This window comes from Fusarium fujikuroi, chromosome FFUJ_chr09 (assembly GCF_900079805.1).
Source record: "Fusarium fujikuroi IMI 58289 draft genome, chromosome FFUJ_chr09".
Classification (NCBI taxonomy): domain Eukaryota; kingdom Fungi; phylum Ascomycota; class Sordariomycetes; order Hypocreales; family Nectriaceae; genus Fusarium; species Fusarium fujikuroi.
Genome location: NC_036630.1, coordinates 1,419,449 through 1,437,969, shown reverse-complemented (window position 1 = coordinate 1,437,969; position 18,521 = coordinate 1,419,449). Strand labels below are relative to the sequence as shown.

General features: G+C 49.7%; 6 protein-coding genes; 4 read left to right on the top strand and 2 right to left on the bottom strand.

Annotated features, from left to right (window-relative positions):
- Positions 1-76: 76 nt before the first annotated feature.
- FFUJ_09738 (related to GEA2-GDP/GTP exchange factor for ARF) lies at positions 77-5,236 on the top strand (the record flags this gene model as incomplete). XM_023568327.1 has 8 exons in its annotated part: positions 77-509; positions 577-3,110; positions 3,157-3,446; positions 3,494-3,836; positions 3,884-4,272; positions 4,324-4,430; positions 4,485-4,867; positions 4,916-5,236. The coding sequence occupies 8 exons, from the start codon at positions 77-79 to the stop codon at positions 5,234-5,236; spliced, it is 4,800 nt and encodes a 1,599-aa protein (XP_023435542.1).
- A 641-nt stretch (positions 5,237-5,877) lies between these two features.
- Positions 5,878-7,789, top strand: FFUJ_09739 (related to tRNA nucleotidyltransferase; the record flags this gene model as incomplete). XM_023568326.1 has 4 exons in its annotated part: positions 5,878-6,781; positions 6,840-7,394; positions 7,451-7,706; positions 7,765-7,789. 4 exons carry the CDS (start codon positions 5,878-5,880, stop codon positions 7,787-7,789), a joined length of 1,740 nt encoding a protein of 579 aa, XP_023435541.1.
- A 341-nt stretch (positions 7,790-8,130) lies between these two features.
- On the top strand, positions 8,131-9,478 carry FFUJ_09740 (uncharacterized protein; the record flags this gene model as incomplete). XM_023568325.1 has 5 exons in its annotated part: positions 8,131-8,218; positions 8,284-8,351; positions 8,591-9,007; positions 9,060-9,405; positions 9,426-9,478. 5 exons carry the CDS (start codon positions 8,131-8,133, stop codon positions 9,476-9,478), a joined length of 972 nt encoding a protein of 323 aa, XP_023435540.1.
- A 486-nt stretch (positions 9,479-9,964) lies between these two features.
- FFUJ_09741 (related to polyphosphoinositide phosphatase family member) lies at positions 9,965-13,006 on the bottom strand (the record flags this gene model as incomplete). XM_023568324.1 has 3 exons in its annotated part: positions 9,965-11,842; positions 11,894-11,994; positions 12,055-13,006. The coding sequence occupies 3 exons, from the start codon at positions 13,004-13,006 to the stop codon at positions 9,965-9,967; spliced, it is 2,931 nt and encodes a 976-aa protein (XP_023435539.1).
- A 1,888-nt stretch (positions 13,007-14,894) lies between these two features.
- On the top strand, positions 14,895-15,234 carry FFUJ_09742 (uncharacterized protein; the record flags this gene model as incomplete). XM_023568323.1 has 2 exons in its annotated part: positions 14,895-15,024; positions 15,083-15,234. The coding sequence occupies 2 exons, from the start codon at positions 14,895-14,897 to the stop codon at positions 15,232-15,234; spliced, it is 282 nt and encodes a 93-aa protein (XP_023435538.1).
- A 187-nt stretch (positions 15,235-15,421) lies between these two features.
- Positions 15,422-18,009, bottom strand: FFUJ_09743 (related to SYF1-synthetic lethal with CDC40; the record flags this gene model as incomplete). XM_023568322.1 has 3 exons in its annotated part: positions 15,422-17,659; positions 17,720-17,890; positions 17,950-18,009. The coding sequence occupies 3 exons, from the start codon at positions 18,007-18,009 to the stop codon at positions 15,422-15,424; spliced, it is 2,469 nt and encodes an 822-aa protein (XP_023435537.1).
- Positions 18,010-18,521: the final 512 nt, after the last annotated feature.

Below are 18,521 nucleotides of genomic sequence, written 5' to 3'. Positions count from 1 at the left end.
CTCCTTCAGCCACCCCCGAATTTGGGTCAATCATCAAGTCGCAAACCATCACACACGATTACGAGGCTGCAATATCATGAGTCGCGATGAACAACCTTCTCTGACTATGGAGAGTCCTAGGCCGTCGGGAGTTTCGAGTTTCGAGGACCGCGCACTACCTGTACGGATGCAGTATCGAAGCCGGCCTGTGTCCGTCGCAGTTGACCCCGTGTCGCTGGTCATTTCGGAGTGCATCTCCATAACTTCCGCTATCCAGAAGCATGCTCGCTCTCCACACTCATCCGTTTCCGCTATTCTTGGCGGGAGCCCGAATCCCGTACAGCTTGGGCCTCCCAGTCCTTCACCACGCGGACGAAGTAAGAGTCCCGCGGCGAGTATCAGCGGTGATGCTTCCCATGATGGCCTTACCAATCGCTGGGGTCTTCGTGGGCAGAGGGGAAAGAGCATGCAAGATAACCCCATGATTGCTGGCTTTGGCAAACTAAGGCATGAGCTTGCTGGTGTTAAAGGTATGGTTGGCCAACTAGTCGCCATCACTCCTTTCTTCACCCATGATGGCTGACATTTCCCTTCTAGATATCCGATCATTCGACGCCCCTGCGATCCTCGCTCCGTTCCTCCACGTTATCCAAACTAAGGGTACCGCCGCCCCGATCACAATCTTGGCCCTAGGTGCTTTAAGGAAGTTTCTGGCCTATGGTTTCATCTGCCCCGAGTCACCACGGTTTGCCTTGGCCATGCAATCTCTGTCGAGTGCCGTTACACATTGTCAATTCGATATCAGTGATTCAGGTCAAGTCGAGGTTGTTCTTCTCATGATTCTGAATCTGATGGAGGATATGATGTCCGGTCCGGGTGGAGATATTCTGAGCGACGAGAGCGTTTGCGACATGATGGGTCGTGGCCTCGCCATATGCTCACAGCCTCGTTTCTCCCCCGTTTTGCGCCGCACTGCTGAAACCTCTATGGTGAGGATGTGCCAAATCATATTCGAAGACGTGAAACACCTCGAGGTTGAAGCTGGCGATGTCGCAAACGCCTTGGATCAGCAAGTTGATGAAGACCGCGATAGCGTCAGAATGGAAAACCCCGCTCCCGAAGCAGGAGGACTGTCTGCCGAACCTGAGAGCCTGGAGGTACCTGGAATGTCTACCCCAGACCCCGAACGAAGCAGTCGGGACACCACGGCCACTTCTGAAACGGCGCTGGCAACTACAAGCGACGCGACAGAGGAGACGGAGTCTGTAGATCTCAGGCCTTACTCCCTCCCTTCTGTTCGTGAGCTATTCCGGGTATTGGTAAACTTCCTGGACCCTCAAGATCGACAGCACACAGACACAATGCGGGTTATGGCATTACGAATTATTCACGTCGCCCTTGAGGTTGCTGGGCCCTTTATTTCTCGACACCCTGCCCTAGCAGGTATCGCTGAGGACCGATTATGCTGTTATCTGTTTCAGCTAGTAAGGTCTGACAACATGGCAATTCTCGAGGAGTCGCTAGTTGTTGCCGGTACGCTGTTGGCCACTTGTCGTGGAGTACTTAAGCTGCAACAGGAGCTGTTCCTATCTTACCTGGTAGCTTGTTTACACCCAAAGGTTGAGATACCCCGGGAGCCCGGTATCGACCCCTCTCTCTATGCTGGCATCCCACAGACGCCCAAACTGGTCAAACCTTCACAGTCGTCACAGCCCAGCAGTGGCCGATCGACTCCAGTCCCTGTCAAGGACCGTCAAAAACTTGGCCTGGAGGGTGGATCCCGGAAGCCAGATGCGCGCCAGGCTATGGTAGAAAGTGTTGGGGTCCTGTCGCGTATGCCGACATTCATGGCGGAGCTCTTCATTAATTACGATTGCGATGTTGATCGGGCGGATCTCTGTGAAGACATGATTGGGCTTCTTTCCAGAAATGCTCTCCCTGATTCTGCAACCTGGAGTACCACAAGTGTCCCTCCGCTCTGTCTCGATGCTCTGCTCCGATATATCCAGTTTATTGCCGAAAGACTTGACCAAGATCCTATCTATGGAGACTTTCCTGACCCGGCGACATTAAGGGAGCAACGGCGAAAGAAGAAAATTATTATCAAGGGAGCAAGCAAGTTCAACGAGAAGCCTAAGGCAGGTCTGGGCTATCTGGAAGCACAGGGCATCATTAAAGACGCCACAGATCCTGTTGCTGTTGCCAAGTTTCTCAAAGGCACTTCACGGGTCAATAAGAAGGTCCTTGGCGACTTCATATCTAAGAGAGGCAATGAAGAAATTCTCGGAGCTTTCTTGGACCTTTTTGACTTTTCTGGTAAGCGAGTTGACGAGGCACTTAGACAATTCTTGGAGTCATTCCGACTCCCCGGAGAGGCGCCCTTGATTGCTACGATTGTGGAGGCTTTCTCCGAGAAATTTTGCTCCCACGACACTACTGGCGAAGTCGCAGACAAAGATGCAGTCTACATCTTGACGTATGCTATCATCCTGTTGAATACTGATCAACATAACCCCAACCTGGACGCCAAGAAGCGCATGACGTTGGAGGATTTCGCAAGAAACCTCAGGGGAACTAATAACGGCCAAAACTTTGCTCCCGAGTATCTGCAGACTATCTACCAGTCCATCAAGTCCAACGAAATCATCCTGCCTGATGAACATGATAACAAGCATGCCTTTGACTATGCATGGAGAGAACTGCTTCTCAAGACAGAGTCAACTGGTAACCTTGTAATATGCGACACAAACATTTATGATGCTGATATGTTTGCAACGACCTGGAAACCTATTGTTTCTACGCTGTCCTATGTATTCATGTCCGCCACAGATGATGCCGTGTTCGCTCGAATCGTCACTGGCTTCGATGAATGCGCTCGCATTGCCACGAAATACCAGAACTCGGAAGCTCTTGATCAGATTGTTTATTGTCTAAGCCACATGTCGACGTTGGCAACCGACACACAGTTCAACACTTCCCTGAACACTGAAGTTCAGGCAGGGACTGGTAGCGTCATGGTAAGCGAACTCGCTGTTAAGCTCGGTAGGGATTTCAGGGCCCAACTTGCGACTCTTGTGTTGTTCCGTGTCGTTACTGGAAGTGAAAATCTGATACACAGAAGTTGGAAATATGTTAGTAATCGAGCCTTGTCAGTTGAATGGATGCTCACATTGACAGATGATTCGCATATGGCTCAATCTATTCACCAACTCGCTCATTTCGCCGTTCTCTCCAAGCAACTTGCCAGGCTTACCGTTGCCCCCCATTCCACTGCAAACGCCATCACAAGTCATCGACCGAGTAGCGAGGAATGCGGACACTGGTTTCTTTTCGGCCTTCACGTCATACATTTCTAGTTATGCTGCCGACGACCCCCCTGAACCATCCGATGAAGAGCTAGAAAGCACACTTTGTACTATCGATTGTATCAAGTCATGCAATATGACTGCGGTGTTTGAAAATATTGCGTAAGTTGTATGTTTGTATAGTCAGGATCAAGCTAACTATGTGAAAGTAATCTGAGTCCATCCGTTGCTAAAGTCATCGTCGAAACACTTGTTGAGCAACTCCCCGAGGATTCTAGCACGACCGTAATTAGTGTCAAGCATGAGAGTTTGCCCACGTCTCCCACGAATGGTCACGTTCGATCGCCAGGGCATCTGGAGTATGATCCAAGTGTTGCATATATCCTAGAGTTCTGTACACTTTTGGCGTCACGGAATGCAGAATCCATCGAGAGCATGGGTAAAGTTGTCTTCGACACACTACAAAGTGTTCTTCGCGATCCAGCCCGATACCATGCCATTACAGTTTCCCGGGCGTCCTTCTATGCTCTCAAGCTACTCAATATCAGCTATGTAAGTTTTGTAGCAAACGCTTTTAAACTTGAAGCTAATCATTCAAGGATCATGACTTCGTCAATGTTCCATTTCTGCTTCACACGATCTCGACTTTGCCACAAGAGGCTTTGGGGAAGAACTCGGATCTTGTGTTGCAAGGTCTTTCGCTTTGCATCGAGGAGTCTGGCCCGTTGAAACGAGAAATGATGACGTCCCCTGATTTTTGGGCAATACTGCGAGCCTTGGCTCAACGTCCGGAATCAGCGGCACTTGTTTTCGAAATTTTGGAGAAGGGAACTGCTGGAACCCCTCCAGCTATTATGGCAGATAACTACGAGGCAGCAATATCCCTTCTGAACGACTTTGCCTCCGCTGCCACCCCCCGGCGACCTAACATGCAGACCCGAAGCCCTAGACCCCAAAGGCCAGTTGTCTCCAAGCAAGACAAGAAACGGTGAAACTTGACAGACCCCAAGCTTTGAATAAAACACTGATATGATCCCAGGAATGCGGAAGCAGTTAGTCGAGGCTCCAAGGCTGTCAACATGCTTTATAATATGACGGATCGAATCCCACATCTCATGCAACAGTCCCAGCTTGAGAGCAGTGAAGGTGTGTCATCCTCCAAACACTATTATCCCAATTGCCATGTTAACAAATCCACAGCCTGGTCTGCATATTGGCTGCCAATTTTTCAGGCCTTAACCACTCAGTGTGCAAACCCATGCAGAGATGTCCGACAACTTGCGTTCTCCGCCCTTCAACGATCTCTTCTGTCCCCAGAGTTGACCTGCAGTGACCCTAAAGAGTGGACTGCTATTTTTGGCAAGGTTCTGTTTCCATTAATCATCCAGCTGCTCAAGCCTGAGGTCTTTCTGTCCGATCGAGATGGAATGAGCGAGATGAGAGTCCAGTCTGCCTCTCTTCTTTGCAAAGTCTTCCTTCAATATATGGTGCTCCTCTCAGAATGGGACGGAATGCTGGATCTCTGGATCAAGATCATTGAGATTATGGATCGTCTTATGAACAGTGGCCAGGGTGACAGTCTTGTGAGTTAACATATCCAGCTGTGCAAAGATACAAGCACTGACAGATAGGAGGAGGAGGCTGTTCGTGAGAACCTCAAGAACGTGCTGCTATTTATGGCCAGTAGTAAGTATCTTGTGTCACCCCACATAGATTCGTCGAAGGAGGAACTTTGGTCAGAGACCTGGAAGCGCATAGATCGATTCCTACCTGAACTCCGCGGCGAACTCGCTCTTGATGAGCCCCCGAACGCGAACAAGGCAGACAATCAGACCACTGAAGTGTCGGCACAACTTTCGGAGAAGGAAAGGGAGATCGAGAAGAAGCCTGAGACTAAAGAGGACCAGATCGCTGGCAACCCTGTCACGACAGAAAAGGTTGCTCAAGCATAAATCTTGCTTCGCTCGGAAAAGACTGGGAAAAGTCAGAGCCATCAAGGTCATGTGACCAAAATATCTGCGCATCGGCATTTGGATGGAATCTACTGTACACTTTAGATGTTTACTTGACAGAGGGTTTTGTACAAAATCACAAATGGAACGCCTCTATCATCGGCTCCAAGAGCTAGATTGACAGATGTTTGCTTGAGATAAACAGGGCGATAAACGCTTGAACTAGAATGTATCCACCTACTAGTATCAACCAGTTGTGATATCAAACATGCCCTAAAAGCCCGATATAGATTGATTGATTGCTACCTATGGCTTGAAAGGAGACTTCGTTGCAGCGTATTTATTGGAGTTGGTATATGTGTATATATTATTGTAATTAGCAACCTTTTTGTGGACCAGCACCTCGCGGCGTTAGTCATTCATATACTCTGACTGAGAATGTGCACCCGGGTAAAGGTTCCTCGAAGCTTCAGTGTAAAGACCAGCCTACCTTGACCACCAAGACGCCCCACGAACATGCTCTCTCAGTCTTAGAATGCCTTAGGCACGTATTTATGAGGCAACATCGTTATTCTTTCTCTCTGCTCGATCTCACACATCCACTTGTAATTTATTTGTGCAACCGCCCCACCCAACATCAAATGCTCCAGCGCTCTTTGCGTCTTGCGATGAAGAGAAATCTCGACTCATTTCAAAAGGAACACTATTCGTTGACTTCCAACTCGGTCACGAGCCCAAGGGCACCTTCTCCCAAAGTCAAAATTCCTGGACCGCCTGCCAAGGTTCCCAAGTCCAACATGGTGACCGCCACCGTTCAACTTACCAGCAAGGAGCAGCAGCTCCGCCATCTGCTTCTTGATGTTGCCAAAGACATAGACGAGTCCGGAAAAGCTCCAGAGCCTATTGTTCTCCGTTGGGCCGGTGGCTGGGTACGCGACAAGCTACTCGATATCCAGAGCCATGACATAGACGTGGCCATCAACGCAATGACGGGGGTCTCTTTTGCTCAAGCTATGTGCGATTACTGTGAACAACCAGAGGCCATGTCCAAGCACAGCATTGGCCCCGCAGATATCGGAAGCCTCCACAACGTTGCGCGCAACCCTGAGAAGTCCAAGCATCTGGAAACGGCCATGGTCAAGATGTTTGGTCTGGATCTCGATTTCGTCAACCTCAGAAAGGAAACCTATACCGAGGACAGTCGAAACCCTCAAATGGAATTCGGTACGGCTGAAGAGGACGCTCGCCGCCGCGATGCCACCGTGAACGCACTCTTCTACAACCTACACGACGATCGTGTTGAAGATTTTACGGGGGGACTCGCAGATATGGAAGCTAAGATAATCAGAACCCCCTTGGAGCCCTTCCAGACCTTCATGGATGACCCTTTGAGGGTTTTGAGACTTGTTCGTTTCGCCAGCCGGCTTCAATTCACAATCGACGCCAGCACGCGCAGATTCATGGCAGACCCAAAGGTCCTTGAAGCATTGCGTGCCAAGATCAGTCGAGAGCGAGTTGGCGTAGAGTTGGAGAAAATGCTCAAAGGTTGTTGCAACGTCTTGATCTGATCTGATCTGACCGGCATGTACTGATTTCTATGTAGGAGATCACCCTTTTGAAGCGCTTCAGCTCATCCATGAACTACAACTCTTCCATGCAATCTTTACCGACCCAACCCAGGAGAACCTCCCAGTCCCCGACATATCGCGCTGGGCTGTTGCTTATACTTGTCTTGATGAGCTTCTCAAGCATCGAGGCTCGACTTCCATCGCTGGCCGACTCATTACATCCTCGGATGCCACCTACACCGCTTGGAATCTTGCCGCGCTCTCTCCATGGATGACGGTTGAAGAGCCTCCGCATCCTCACAGGAAAGCAAACACTCTACCTCTTGTGGCCATTGTCTCGCGCGAAGGCTTCAAAGCCCCAAACCGACTGTCGAGTATTGTTGCTGCTTCGCATCGCAATCGTGTCGAGATTTTGAAGTTGAAACGTGCCGTCTGCAATGGAGAGTCGTACATTCAAGAACGAGATCGTTTCGGCATGGCAATCAGGAAGTGGGACACACCCACTGGTACCTGGAGACTGCAGGTCTTGAATGCACTACTCGTCGAGGCGTTGGAAACCCTCACGGGATGGCGCCAAGAAAAGTCAACAGGTAAGAGTGATGCCATTTTCCCTTCCCCCATGAACATCCGAGTAACTTGTGTCTAGAACCAAGTAACTTCTTAGCAGGCTGGAATAGTTTCCTCGACCACCTCACTAAGTTAGACGTCTATGAAGTCACGAAACTCGAAAAGCTCCTTGATGGCGGAAAGCTTGCCAAAGCACTTGGTGGTATCAAACCGGGGAAATGGACAGGTCCGGCTCTAGATGTCTGTATTGCATGGCAGCTTCGCAACCCCGGCGAAACAGACCCAACTGGTGCAATAGAAGAAGTACAGCGGCGGAGAGAAGAGTTGGGCTTACCGTGAGTAAGGAGTTAGTATTCGTTCCAGGTCGAGAGCTCTGCATATGCACCGGTACAGCCTAGGCGAAGCTGCCGTGGCTTGACTATCATGATGGATGCATGGCCTATATGGATGCAATGGATATATAGGGCAAAGAAAAAAAACGCCTCTTTTGCAGTTAATACGAACGAGTATAATGATAAAAAAAACTTGACAAACTGTTTACTGAGGTTGACAAAGTTGGTTGACTTGACCATGTTGAGCAGGCAGGCGGGCACCACTTCCTATACAGTGCGACTCACTGTGCCCCGACACCGTAGTCCATGTGGATCCAATCAACATATCTATCTATCTACCTTAAGTATCTTACCTAAGGCATCCTGTCTCGGGATCCGACGTTCGCTCTTCATTCTTTTCACTCACCAACCTTCAATCAACGATAAGATGCCAGCGACTGACTCTGATACCATATTTGGTGCGTTGAAAGGGCTCCTTGGCCCTTCAAATACAGCATTGTTGCATGAAGTCTCGGGTATGTGCTTGGCTCATCCTTAGCTTCACGGCATCGAATTGACTAGGATATATTCATTGTTTCAGGAAAGTCGGAGCATTTTCCTGCAGAGCTTGACTGTGTGATATCTTCATTGGTTGAATCCAATAATACAGTGCGTTTTCATATACGCCTGTGACGCTACATGGCTCAGATAAACAGCGCCGAGCTGACAATTGCTGACTCCAGGATCTTCGCCAATCCGTTCTCAGTGTAATTAACTATGCCTCATCTTCAGAGAACAACTTGGACCAGAGCCAATTATTGAGGCTTGTGGCAGCCGTTAGTGAGAAAGCATTGGCATTGAGGAGCGCTGAAGGTACATCGGCGTGCATAAATCTATCACTTCTGTAGGCTGACGAACATCACAAAGAACACTCAGAGCTCCTCACAGAAGCAGCTGTTGCCAGCCTCAGTATATTGAGCTCGAAATATCGCATTGTTCTGGGCCAGTTTACTCTCATAAAGCTCACAGCTGTTACTGATCCTCAGGACCCATGGACAACTGCACAAGCTGCAACAGCAGCCTCGAAACTTTTGTCCGAACACCTTGAAGGTGAGAGCCTGAACGAGTTTATCACCAACACGATCCTTCAGGAGCATTTGAAACCATTGTTTATGAAATCGACCTCGCGAATCACGGCTTCAGGACGGCCCTCCCAGTATAATATGATTGACGATCGGTCCCGAGCCGTGATCGAAGTGCAATCATGGAGAACTCAGGCGCCGTGGGCAGAGGCTACAATACAGTGGACAGTAAACATGTCTACGGTAAGGTCGTGCCGATGGAAATGTGATCAGTTGCGCTGACCCTCGCCGGTAGACGTCTCTCATTAAGAAGCACTGGCCGCTTTTCTTACCAGTCTTGTTGGCGCTGGTGGAGAACGAGTCTACCAAGACCAAGGTCAGAGGTTTAAAGACCACGAGGGAATTCATAAACAAATGTCCAGCTCAAGTATTGCAAACCACAGGCATAGGCCGTGTATTTGCGAACGTCACATTTCCGCTCCTGCTCTATGTCCCCAGCATCACACCAGAGGAGGAGTCTATGACCATACTCATACCGGCTTACGATGTGCTTATCAAGCTAGCCCAGTCCACCGGGGATACCAACAGTATTGAGCGTCGCCGACTATTTGACAAGATCCTCAGAGATGGAGTATTCGCAGGTTATTTCCATGCGTCTCAGCACACTCGCATTGTCCAAACTCTGTTGCAGAAGGTAACAGCAGTGATCAATAGTCTGGGTATCCATACAATCAAACATTTAACTGTGAGTAACCACTTATTACCGAAAAACGCCTCGGTTTTTTTTTAACACGTCTGCGCCAGCCTCTTCTCTCAATGGTGTCATTAGTCATGACAGACCCCTTTGCAGTCTCATATCCTCTTACCCTGATAGCGGCCACGCAAACCATGAGCGCCATCATCACTAATTCATGGCCTCGTATCCGAGAAACTGAGCATATGGAGAACGTCGCCCGAATTCTGTCGTTATGTTGGCTAAACGTTTCTGAGGAGATTGAGCATGAGGCATCTCGGACTTTAGCTGATATCAACACATTGTCACGAGAGTTGGCACATACAGCTCGGATTCTTCAGGCACTCTGGGACCATGATGCCTCTCAATGTCCCGCGAAGCTGAGTGAAGCCTTGAAGCAAGAACCGCGGCTATCTAACCTTTTCCCGGAAATGCTGGCGTGAAGGCTGAGCGGCTGTTGCTAAGACTCAGTCTAGGGGCTGTTGCTTGAAGAAAGACTTCCCACGCAGCCATTTCCTATAGGCTTTGTATCGTTTCTTCGGACCATCTTCCTCAGTCACCGTTAGAGGGTTTTCCCCCACCTTGAGCAACTCAGCGTAGACATCGATCTCTTCTTCAGTTCCTTTGACCATTAAACCTTCATCTTGCCAGTCGCCGCTTACATACTCCTGATACTCAGACGCATCCACGTCCACAGGCGTGTCGCTTGAAATAACGAGAGGAAGATTTTGAGGATGACGGATATATCGCTCGTAATCTTCGGATTCCTGCTCGGCAACAGACGGATTCAGTGAGTCATGGACAGCTTTGGTGAAAGTCCACTGTGCAGCCTTGGATTTCTCCAGGGCTGTTGGCTTCGTCTTAGGGCTATGTTCAGATGCCTGCACTGGTTGATTCGTGTCCAGTCGCAGAGAGCTAGCGTGTGCACCCTTATCTTGAACAGGTTGCAGCCAACGCTGGAGCGAGATCCCTTTCGCTGGTGATCGGTCCAAAATCGAATCTGGTGCCCCATTCGCTCCCACAGTCTGTCCTCGAGAACTTGTTACATTTGCGTGTGGATGAGCATCTTTCTTCGACTTCTTTTTGTCACCGTGATCAACTTCATTATCAGTTCGAACCCGGAAAGGGCTGAGGTCGTAGCGGCCATCCTGGGTAGATTTAAGGGGGATGTATTTGATAGTTGAGTTCATCTTGTAAGCAAACATCTTGGGGAAAGAAGAGAGGGTCGATGGCCTGTAATACTCGAGCCAATAGTCATCAAAGAATTCAACCGGATGGGCGCGGGCAATGTCTTTGCTGGGTACGTATGGTGGAATCGTTCGTCTCTGCAAGTGAGCCGGAACATACCAATTGATGTAGTCGTGCTTCAACCTGGCGGACCAATCTCGTGGATCGGCGTGATGGAGGTAATAATCAGTTGCCAAGTCCCACAGCATAGGTTGGCCTTGAGTGAATATGTAATTACCAAGGAATAGGTTGTAGGCCTCCTGGCGTTGACTGTCCAGGAAGGAGTTGTTGTAGTATCGCTTGAAGCTCTCGATCATGTCTCTTGAATGACTTGTCCATTGGTTAATTTTGCGGTAGGTTTCCATGGTATTGACCAGTTGTGAGCCGCCGTACTGAACAGCAATGGTATCACCATGGTCATGCCACATGTGAGTGAACAAATTGACAGCGTCCGTGTCGTAATCAACCGACGTATCCTCAAGAATGCCAAGGGCATGTAGCTGGTGACCTAAGGCTCGCTTGCCGATGACAAACTGCGCAGCATTGGTACGGTCCAAGCAGTCGATGCAATTTGTTCTGGCGACTCCATTCTGTGCTGTCATGGGGCTCGTGAGATCATCTCCGTTTTGGAAGAAGCCTGTTGTAGCGAGGACCGACTCTGCGATAAGCTCGAGGTTGCCAATAACGTCCCCACCACGCACTTTCGATGCGCGACTCATATCCCACGCTTTGTGAATAATCCTCTTATCCTCAGGCAGGAATTGATTAAGATAGTTGATGGCATGAGTATATTCCTCCAGTAGCTTTGATTCACGAGGCGTTCGTTCTTTGGACTTGATCAGGTTAACAACGTAGATCGGCGCACCGTAGCGCTCGAACAGGTTATCGAAGTGCAGAGCGGCGGCGCCATAGAACGGATCAACCAAATTAAGCTCAATCGGGGGTTTGGGTGTAACGCCGGTGCTGTCCTGTGTCCAGTAAAGCGGAATGCTCCCTCTGTGCTGAACATAGGAGGTGTACTGCGGGCTACAGTATAGTTGAGGACCAGGTGCGTGAAACGACGTGGTCAGTGACTCCGCTACGATCTGCTCCGTCTCAACATCGTTGGCAACATAACCCTAGGAGTGTCAGCACGCGAGCACCAAGGAGAGAAGCCAAAAGCCACTTACAAGATCGTTGGCTCCGCGTTTCAAGAACCGAGCACCGGCAAAGTAGCGCGATCGCCTTGCGATGACAGTGATGTGTGCAGTACGGCCGTAAATTGACAGAGCTGTTGAAGATCAGTATGGAGCATGGACATAGGAGCTGCAGTCCCATTTGCCAAACTCACCCGCTTGATCAATGTACCCATGTATAATTGGACGACACCAGTCATATGGGTCCCGAAGAGCAGTAACGGCAGGCTGTAGCAGATAGTCGTTCCAGACAAACATGGAGTTGAAATCGTCGTCGTCTGGCGGCAGCATTCCCTTGGCAAGAGCATCGCGCTCCCGGATGACGTTATGCTGCAAGGTACGTGTAACATCGTAAGAATAGCTGTAATAGAAAGAACGAGTCAAGTCGAGATTGTTCAAGATGCCGAGGAATCGTTGCTCCTCGGTGTTGCGGGCATCTGGCTTGAACTTGGCGGGAGTCAGGGAAACAAGCTCAGTGCCCTCGATCTGGTATATGTAGTGGCCTCCAACCATAGCGACAGTGCTCTTTTTTGTGATGAGAAGCATATAGTAGGGGCCGGTGAACTTGATAAAGCCAAGGAGGCCCCATGTGGTGCAGCGAAGCTTGATGCCACCGGTACCTCGGTTCCCGTCATCTATTGTGTCGAGCAGTTGGTTCATCTCCTTCAAACTATAGACAATTTTGTCATCCGTCACGTTGAGCTCAGCACCCTCGGTAGTGCGGTCAATCTTGAGGATTCGATAGCGCTTTTCACTGACATCGACACCGACGATGTAATATCGACTGGCCGTTTCGTAAAGACTGAACTTGTGCATCTTGTAAATCAGGCGATCAGGGACACGGTCATCGAAGGTATCTGGGAATGCGCGTGTGGACGGGTCGGGGCTCGTTGTTCGCATAAAGGGTTTCGCTACAGCGGGCTCATCGTCATTGTCGTCTTCACCGATCGTGGGGCCGCCGGCGGCTTCTGAAGACAAGGGACTTCCCGCGCCATTGTTCTGAAGCGAGGGGAAAACAGGTGCATCGCCGTTGGCGTCGTTGGTAGCTGGAAGCTCGCCTACCTCAGGGCCTGGGCTGACCGCGCCGGAAGCACCATACTCAGACATTCTGACGAGTGCGTGGCATGTCCGAGCGTGGGCGAATCGCTGGAGAGGATGCACCTATCTTTGAGCGTATAAAATGGTGAGTCGCATCGAGTTGAGCAGGCAAATGTGTCTGCTGTTGCCTGTACATGAAGAATGCTGTGCGTCGTAATCAGTTAAAAAAGGACGCCGGGTAGGTAATAGGTAGGGAGACACGAAATGACAGAGCCAATTCCTGCCTCAGAGATCAAGCATGGATGGATGGATCGATTGTCGGCGGTTTACTCGCAGTCCCTTATCGTAGTGCAACCCACCCATAGGTTCCATGTAGATAAATAAACCCCACATCGCATCTCAGTTGATGACGTTGTAAGTGTCGTATGCCGGTGGTCACATGTCTATGAATTTAGTTACCGTCCATCTTACAAACAAACAGTCGAAACCAATATTGGCCTTTTCAGCATGGCGCTACTGGCATTCAACCAACTCCGAATACGTGCACAGGCTCTCTCTCCCCCCATTGCTCCAATCCAAGTCAGTCACTGTTCTCTGCTTCGCCCATTCGACTTTGGTGTGGCCTGGATCTAGCGTGTGTATATCGGCTCATGAACCTGCCGATCTAGTAAACTAACAACAAACTACTGTACCCCATCCTTAGTAACACCTCTACTCCTGCAGCCCTCATTCCGGGGTAAAGCTGAAGCCTCTTGGCTTAGGTGAGCTATCCGATTCTTATCGTTGTTAGATCTCCATGCCAAGCAGCCAGCTCCGTGACCTCGGTGTTTTAGGTAGTCTCTCGCTCAGCCTACCCTACCTACTAGTCTGTCCACGGGGTACAGCACGCGACTTTAAGCCATATTTACCCATCGACCCTTCATTTGATATGTCTCGATACAACCTTGTCCAATTCTTGATAACCCTTGCCAACAGCATTGGCTCAGCGTCTGCGTCGAGCATATCTCATCCAGCAGCATCTTTGACTCTCGTTGTCATCACACATGTATGTAGGTTGGACCTATCTAACAATGTACAATACATGTCCTCATGCTTGACCATTTGCCACCGTGGCTGCATAAGTTGTGTTGCATCTGTTAGCTCTTTGCCGAGCTGAGCGACCAACGGTTGGTGTCTCGCGACATTGATCCAATTGCCTTCTCTCAAGGACCACCACCACGCCTTGAATAGGTTCGTGTCTGCTAAAAAGCCATCTCCCGGCAAATAGCTTCATGAGGTGATGAGCAACATGGTCACGGTACCTTTGTCTAGCTTGCATGTTAGCCTTACAGTGTTACGACTACCACCACCTTTGGCTTTTGTTTCCAATCAAGGGCCTCAGACCATTGCTGGAGGCTGGCTGATCACACACTCGATCGTCATCGCGGTCGAGCTATGTAGGCTACCTCACTGATAGCGGCAACCTCCTAAAGGATTTCTCAACCACTCGCTAAGAACCCTTTGTACTGTGACCATCACCCTGACGTCAATGGCCGTGATGGTCTGATTCTAAGCCACACCCAGCTGCCTCCTTGCGTACCTAGCATTGGCCGTATCTCTACAAGCGATACGCCACTGCAAGCGTCAATCTACAACCGCTCTTGTCTAAGCTTCCCATGTCCATCCAATTCAATACAACTGACTGCCTACATGCCGAATAGAGGTAGACAGGCATTCATCTTGCGGGGTAATAGACACCTCCATTACCTACCTACCTATCCATTTGAGACTTCCCAAGGCAGTATATAAACACCTCGTTGCCCAACGATCTCGACTTGAATCCTTCCAAATCTTCTTCCTTACTTAGGCACCTACAAGTACCTAAAATTAAAGATACCCCCAAAACATTTGTACTCAGAATCTTTCGTTCCTTCCTGCCCCTCCACAAAAAGTCTTTACACGGCCCAGACAGTGAACGATGGAGCAACCTATTAATACCCAAGAGGGTACTACACAGCCCCTGAACGAAACGCCTGTTGTTGGGTCACCTCCCCAGGATCGCAGAGCAAGCGATGCCGCACAAGACCGGAGAATGAGTGATGAGTGGGGTACGTACAATATATTGCCAAACAATTGTGCATCGGCAGCTAATTGAGAAATGCTTAGATGCGTCAAAGGTTCCCCCCAGTCGTTTCCAAAAACGCAAGGGATCCATTTATGCTACGCCTGGATCTCGCGACGGTCATGTCGACAGGAACTATCAGGACAAGTACTGGTCCAAGATGACCGAGAAGAACTGGGGCAGCAGCAGCAAGTAAGCATCGGGAGCGAGTGTTGCGTGATCAGGTAGCAGGAGTTTGGTTTCATGATTGATTGCCGAGTTCACAACTGTAAGATGAGAGACTAAATACGGAAAATAAGGGAATAGTTATCTTGGATAAACGTCCTATATGTCATACTACGCAAAGAAAAACATAAATTAGACACTCCACCTGCAACCGCCCATCATTCATCAATCCCATCGATCTCAATGGCGTCGGGATTTGAAGTGACTGCCGCTGTAGCTGGTGTGCCTCCAACTGGACCAGTACTGGCTGCCACGAACCCCTGCGGTGCTCTGGATTGCCTCTCCAGTGCCGCTATGGCATCCGTTATCTCGGCATCATCTGCCACTCCAGGACGACGTTGACTGCGTGCAAGGGCCTGGGAAGCAATAAAGTTGACGTCTGTGTTGTATTGCGCCTGAACACTTCGCTTGATACGTAACATTTCTTTAAATGTATCTTCGTTACCGTGCTGCACTTCGAACTGCTCCCATTTCGTCCAGAAGTCGGGGTTTGTGCGGGGGTCACAGAACTGCGATGCATGGCCATAGATGGCGCGAGCCCGGTCAATCTCACCCAACCTCTTCTCCATGTCCGCAAATTTGAGGCACATGTCCTTAGCTTCGACATCTGGAAGAGCAGCGATGGCCCTCTCGTAAATTGGTCTGGTCGACGTCAGGCCGAAATTGGAGGCAGATTTGGTGATATAGAAGTTGAACATGTCAGCCCGGTCTTCGTCCGCGACTGCTCGTGTGGCCCGCTCGTAAATTCGCATTGCATGACGCGCTAGGCCACGTTCCTCTTCCAAGTTGCCATACATGAGGTAGATCGTCTTTGCGAACTTCGGAGGGCAATCTTCCACGGCTTGCTCAAATAGATCGCGAAGTCGTTCTATCCCGATCTTCCGATCAACAGCCTTAGTAAGATACAAGTTCCAGAGCTCAAAAGCAACGGGGTAGCTGAATAGGTCTAAGCCGCGCTCATAAATCTTGAACGATTCCTCATAATATTTGTGTTCCTCGAGCAAATTGGCATAGTTGACAACCGTCTGAGGTGTTGCAATTCGGAGCTCAAAGATTCGTTCATAAACCTTTTTGGTCTCATCCAAAGTAGACACGCTTTCAACGAGATCGACGTAGAAGCTCCAGAGTTTCCAGCTCTTGTGGACTCTTTGTTGCGGTGACAAGGTCTCGTCGAAGTAGTCCACAGTGGAGCGCTTTGGTGCCTGAATTGCTTTGGCCATGATCCGGACGGCTTCGTCGAAGTTCTCATTTCGTAATTCCATTTCTGCCCATTCAATCCACATATCAGCAAGCTCTGCTACTGACTTGAAGGGCACCTTGATCGCCTTCTCCATGATGACCCGGGCGTTTCTCAGGTCACCTCCGCGTTCATAAAACTTTGCGTAGTTGGCCCAGAGCTGATGAAATGCCCCGATGGCGCGTTTTGGCTGTATTGCCGCAATTGCATCCGTGTACGTCTGAGCAACCTCCTTCTTGTTATCGCCCCAAAGGGCAACTCTCTTTTCCCACTCTGGAACGTTGTTCGGATTCTGGCGTAGCAGGACGTCGTTTAGGAGGAATGGTCGCCTGTCCATGAGTTGTTCAAAGCGCATCATTCTGATATCAAGCTCAAAGTCCGCGTTTTCGTCTTCTATCCCTTTCTCGGCCCTTGCAGACGCAACCTCCAGGAGAGCACCGATGATCGACTCTTCAAATTCGGTATAAGCCTCGAAGATAAGGGTGAAGTCTCTCACTGTCATGACCGTGGTGATCCCCTCTTCAAAGACATCGCGAGCCCGTTCAAAGCTGCCTCTCCGGATCCAATAAGTAGCGAGGCCTGACCATAACTTCCCTCTTTGATCCGCAAATCTGGAAATACCACTTCGAATTATACGTTCCGCGTCAATGCCAGTTTCGTATCCTGTCTCGATTTCGGCGGCGTGTTCAACAACAAGATCTACCATTTCGCTCCAGAGTTCATAATAGCCTTTCCCGTGCTTGCTGTTGAACCTGGCGTTGTTAAGAACATCTATAAATTTCAGCGCGGCCTCTGTGTAAAGCCCCGTTTGAGTCAGTAGTTCGATAAAGTCCTCAGCATCTTCGGGATGCACCTGCATATAGCGTCGCCAAATCTTCACCGCAGTTTCGCCCGCGGCTGAGTTCGCAAATGGGCGATAGAAGGCCCAAATACGATTGTGCTGAGATATGGGAAGAGCTCTTAGAGCTCGGTCGAATGTCCGTCGGGTGAGAGTAACAAGAGGTTGTTTCGTCAGGAACTTGAGGTACATTTCCCATATCCGCGGCATCTTGTGTAATAGATTGAGGGCCTTTTCGAAAAGGGTGTTGACTTTGCGATATTCTGCGGCGAATAATGCTGGATTCAACTTGGCAACGTGCTTAACTCGAAACGAGAGATACTAGATAATGTTAGGCTTCAGCATTAGGCAACGGATGCCATTCCGTGGGTTTTATCATACCAGTTTCCATAATTTGTATGAACGCGGCAATTGAGCGCAAGCTCGCTCCATCACATACGTTTGCTCGAGGATGGTTCCGTGATGTGTTTTGAACTCAATGTATGCCAGCCAGGGCCTCACACTACCAGGGTCGCGAAGGACATCTTGCTCGTAAACGGAATCCTCGTTGGACTGAAGGATTTCGGTCAGTTGAGTATCATACGTGATGCGCATCGTGTTTGTGTACTTACTACGAGATGCAGTTGGGGCTGTCTGCGCGCTCCATTTAGAGCGTGATCAATCGGAGCCATAATCATTATGGAATTCTAGATCGCTGAGGAAATGACAGGAGAAATGTCGCGAAGGTGGCAGTTGAATCGAATCAACGTGAACCGTACATCGTTGTGAGAGCTGGAAATGTCAAAGGACGTCGCTCCGAAAGCCACAATGTGCCTCGTATAGGCCCGAGTCTGGCCGAAAGCGCCAACTTAAGACCCCCGAATGTCGCTGGCTCCTTATGCGGTTCGGCGGGAGGAAACTAGAGGAGTCCTGAGATGCTCGATCTTCGACTGATGAGAACGCGAGACTGTTGTATTTTTCTGAAGCCCGCAACACCTAGGTCCTCACAGTTCAGGGCCGATCCACTAAACCGCTAAGAGTGGGGCGACCAGTTGTCGCTGCTTACGTTATAGCATTGATAGCTGCCCAGCAACTCTGCCCGAATGAACAAAGTCTAGGGGAGCTTTCCAGGGCTGCCAATGGTCCAGCTAGCGCCTTGGCCCTGTGACGACGACAGCCTAGATACCTTCCAGGTTACCTTGAG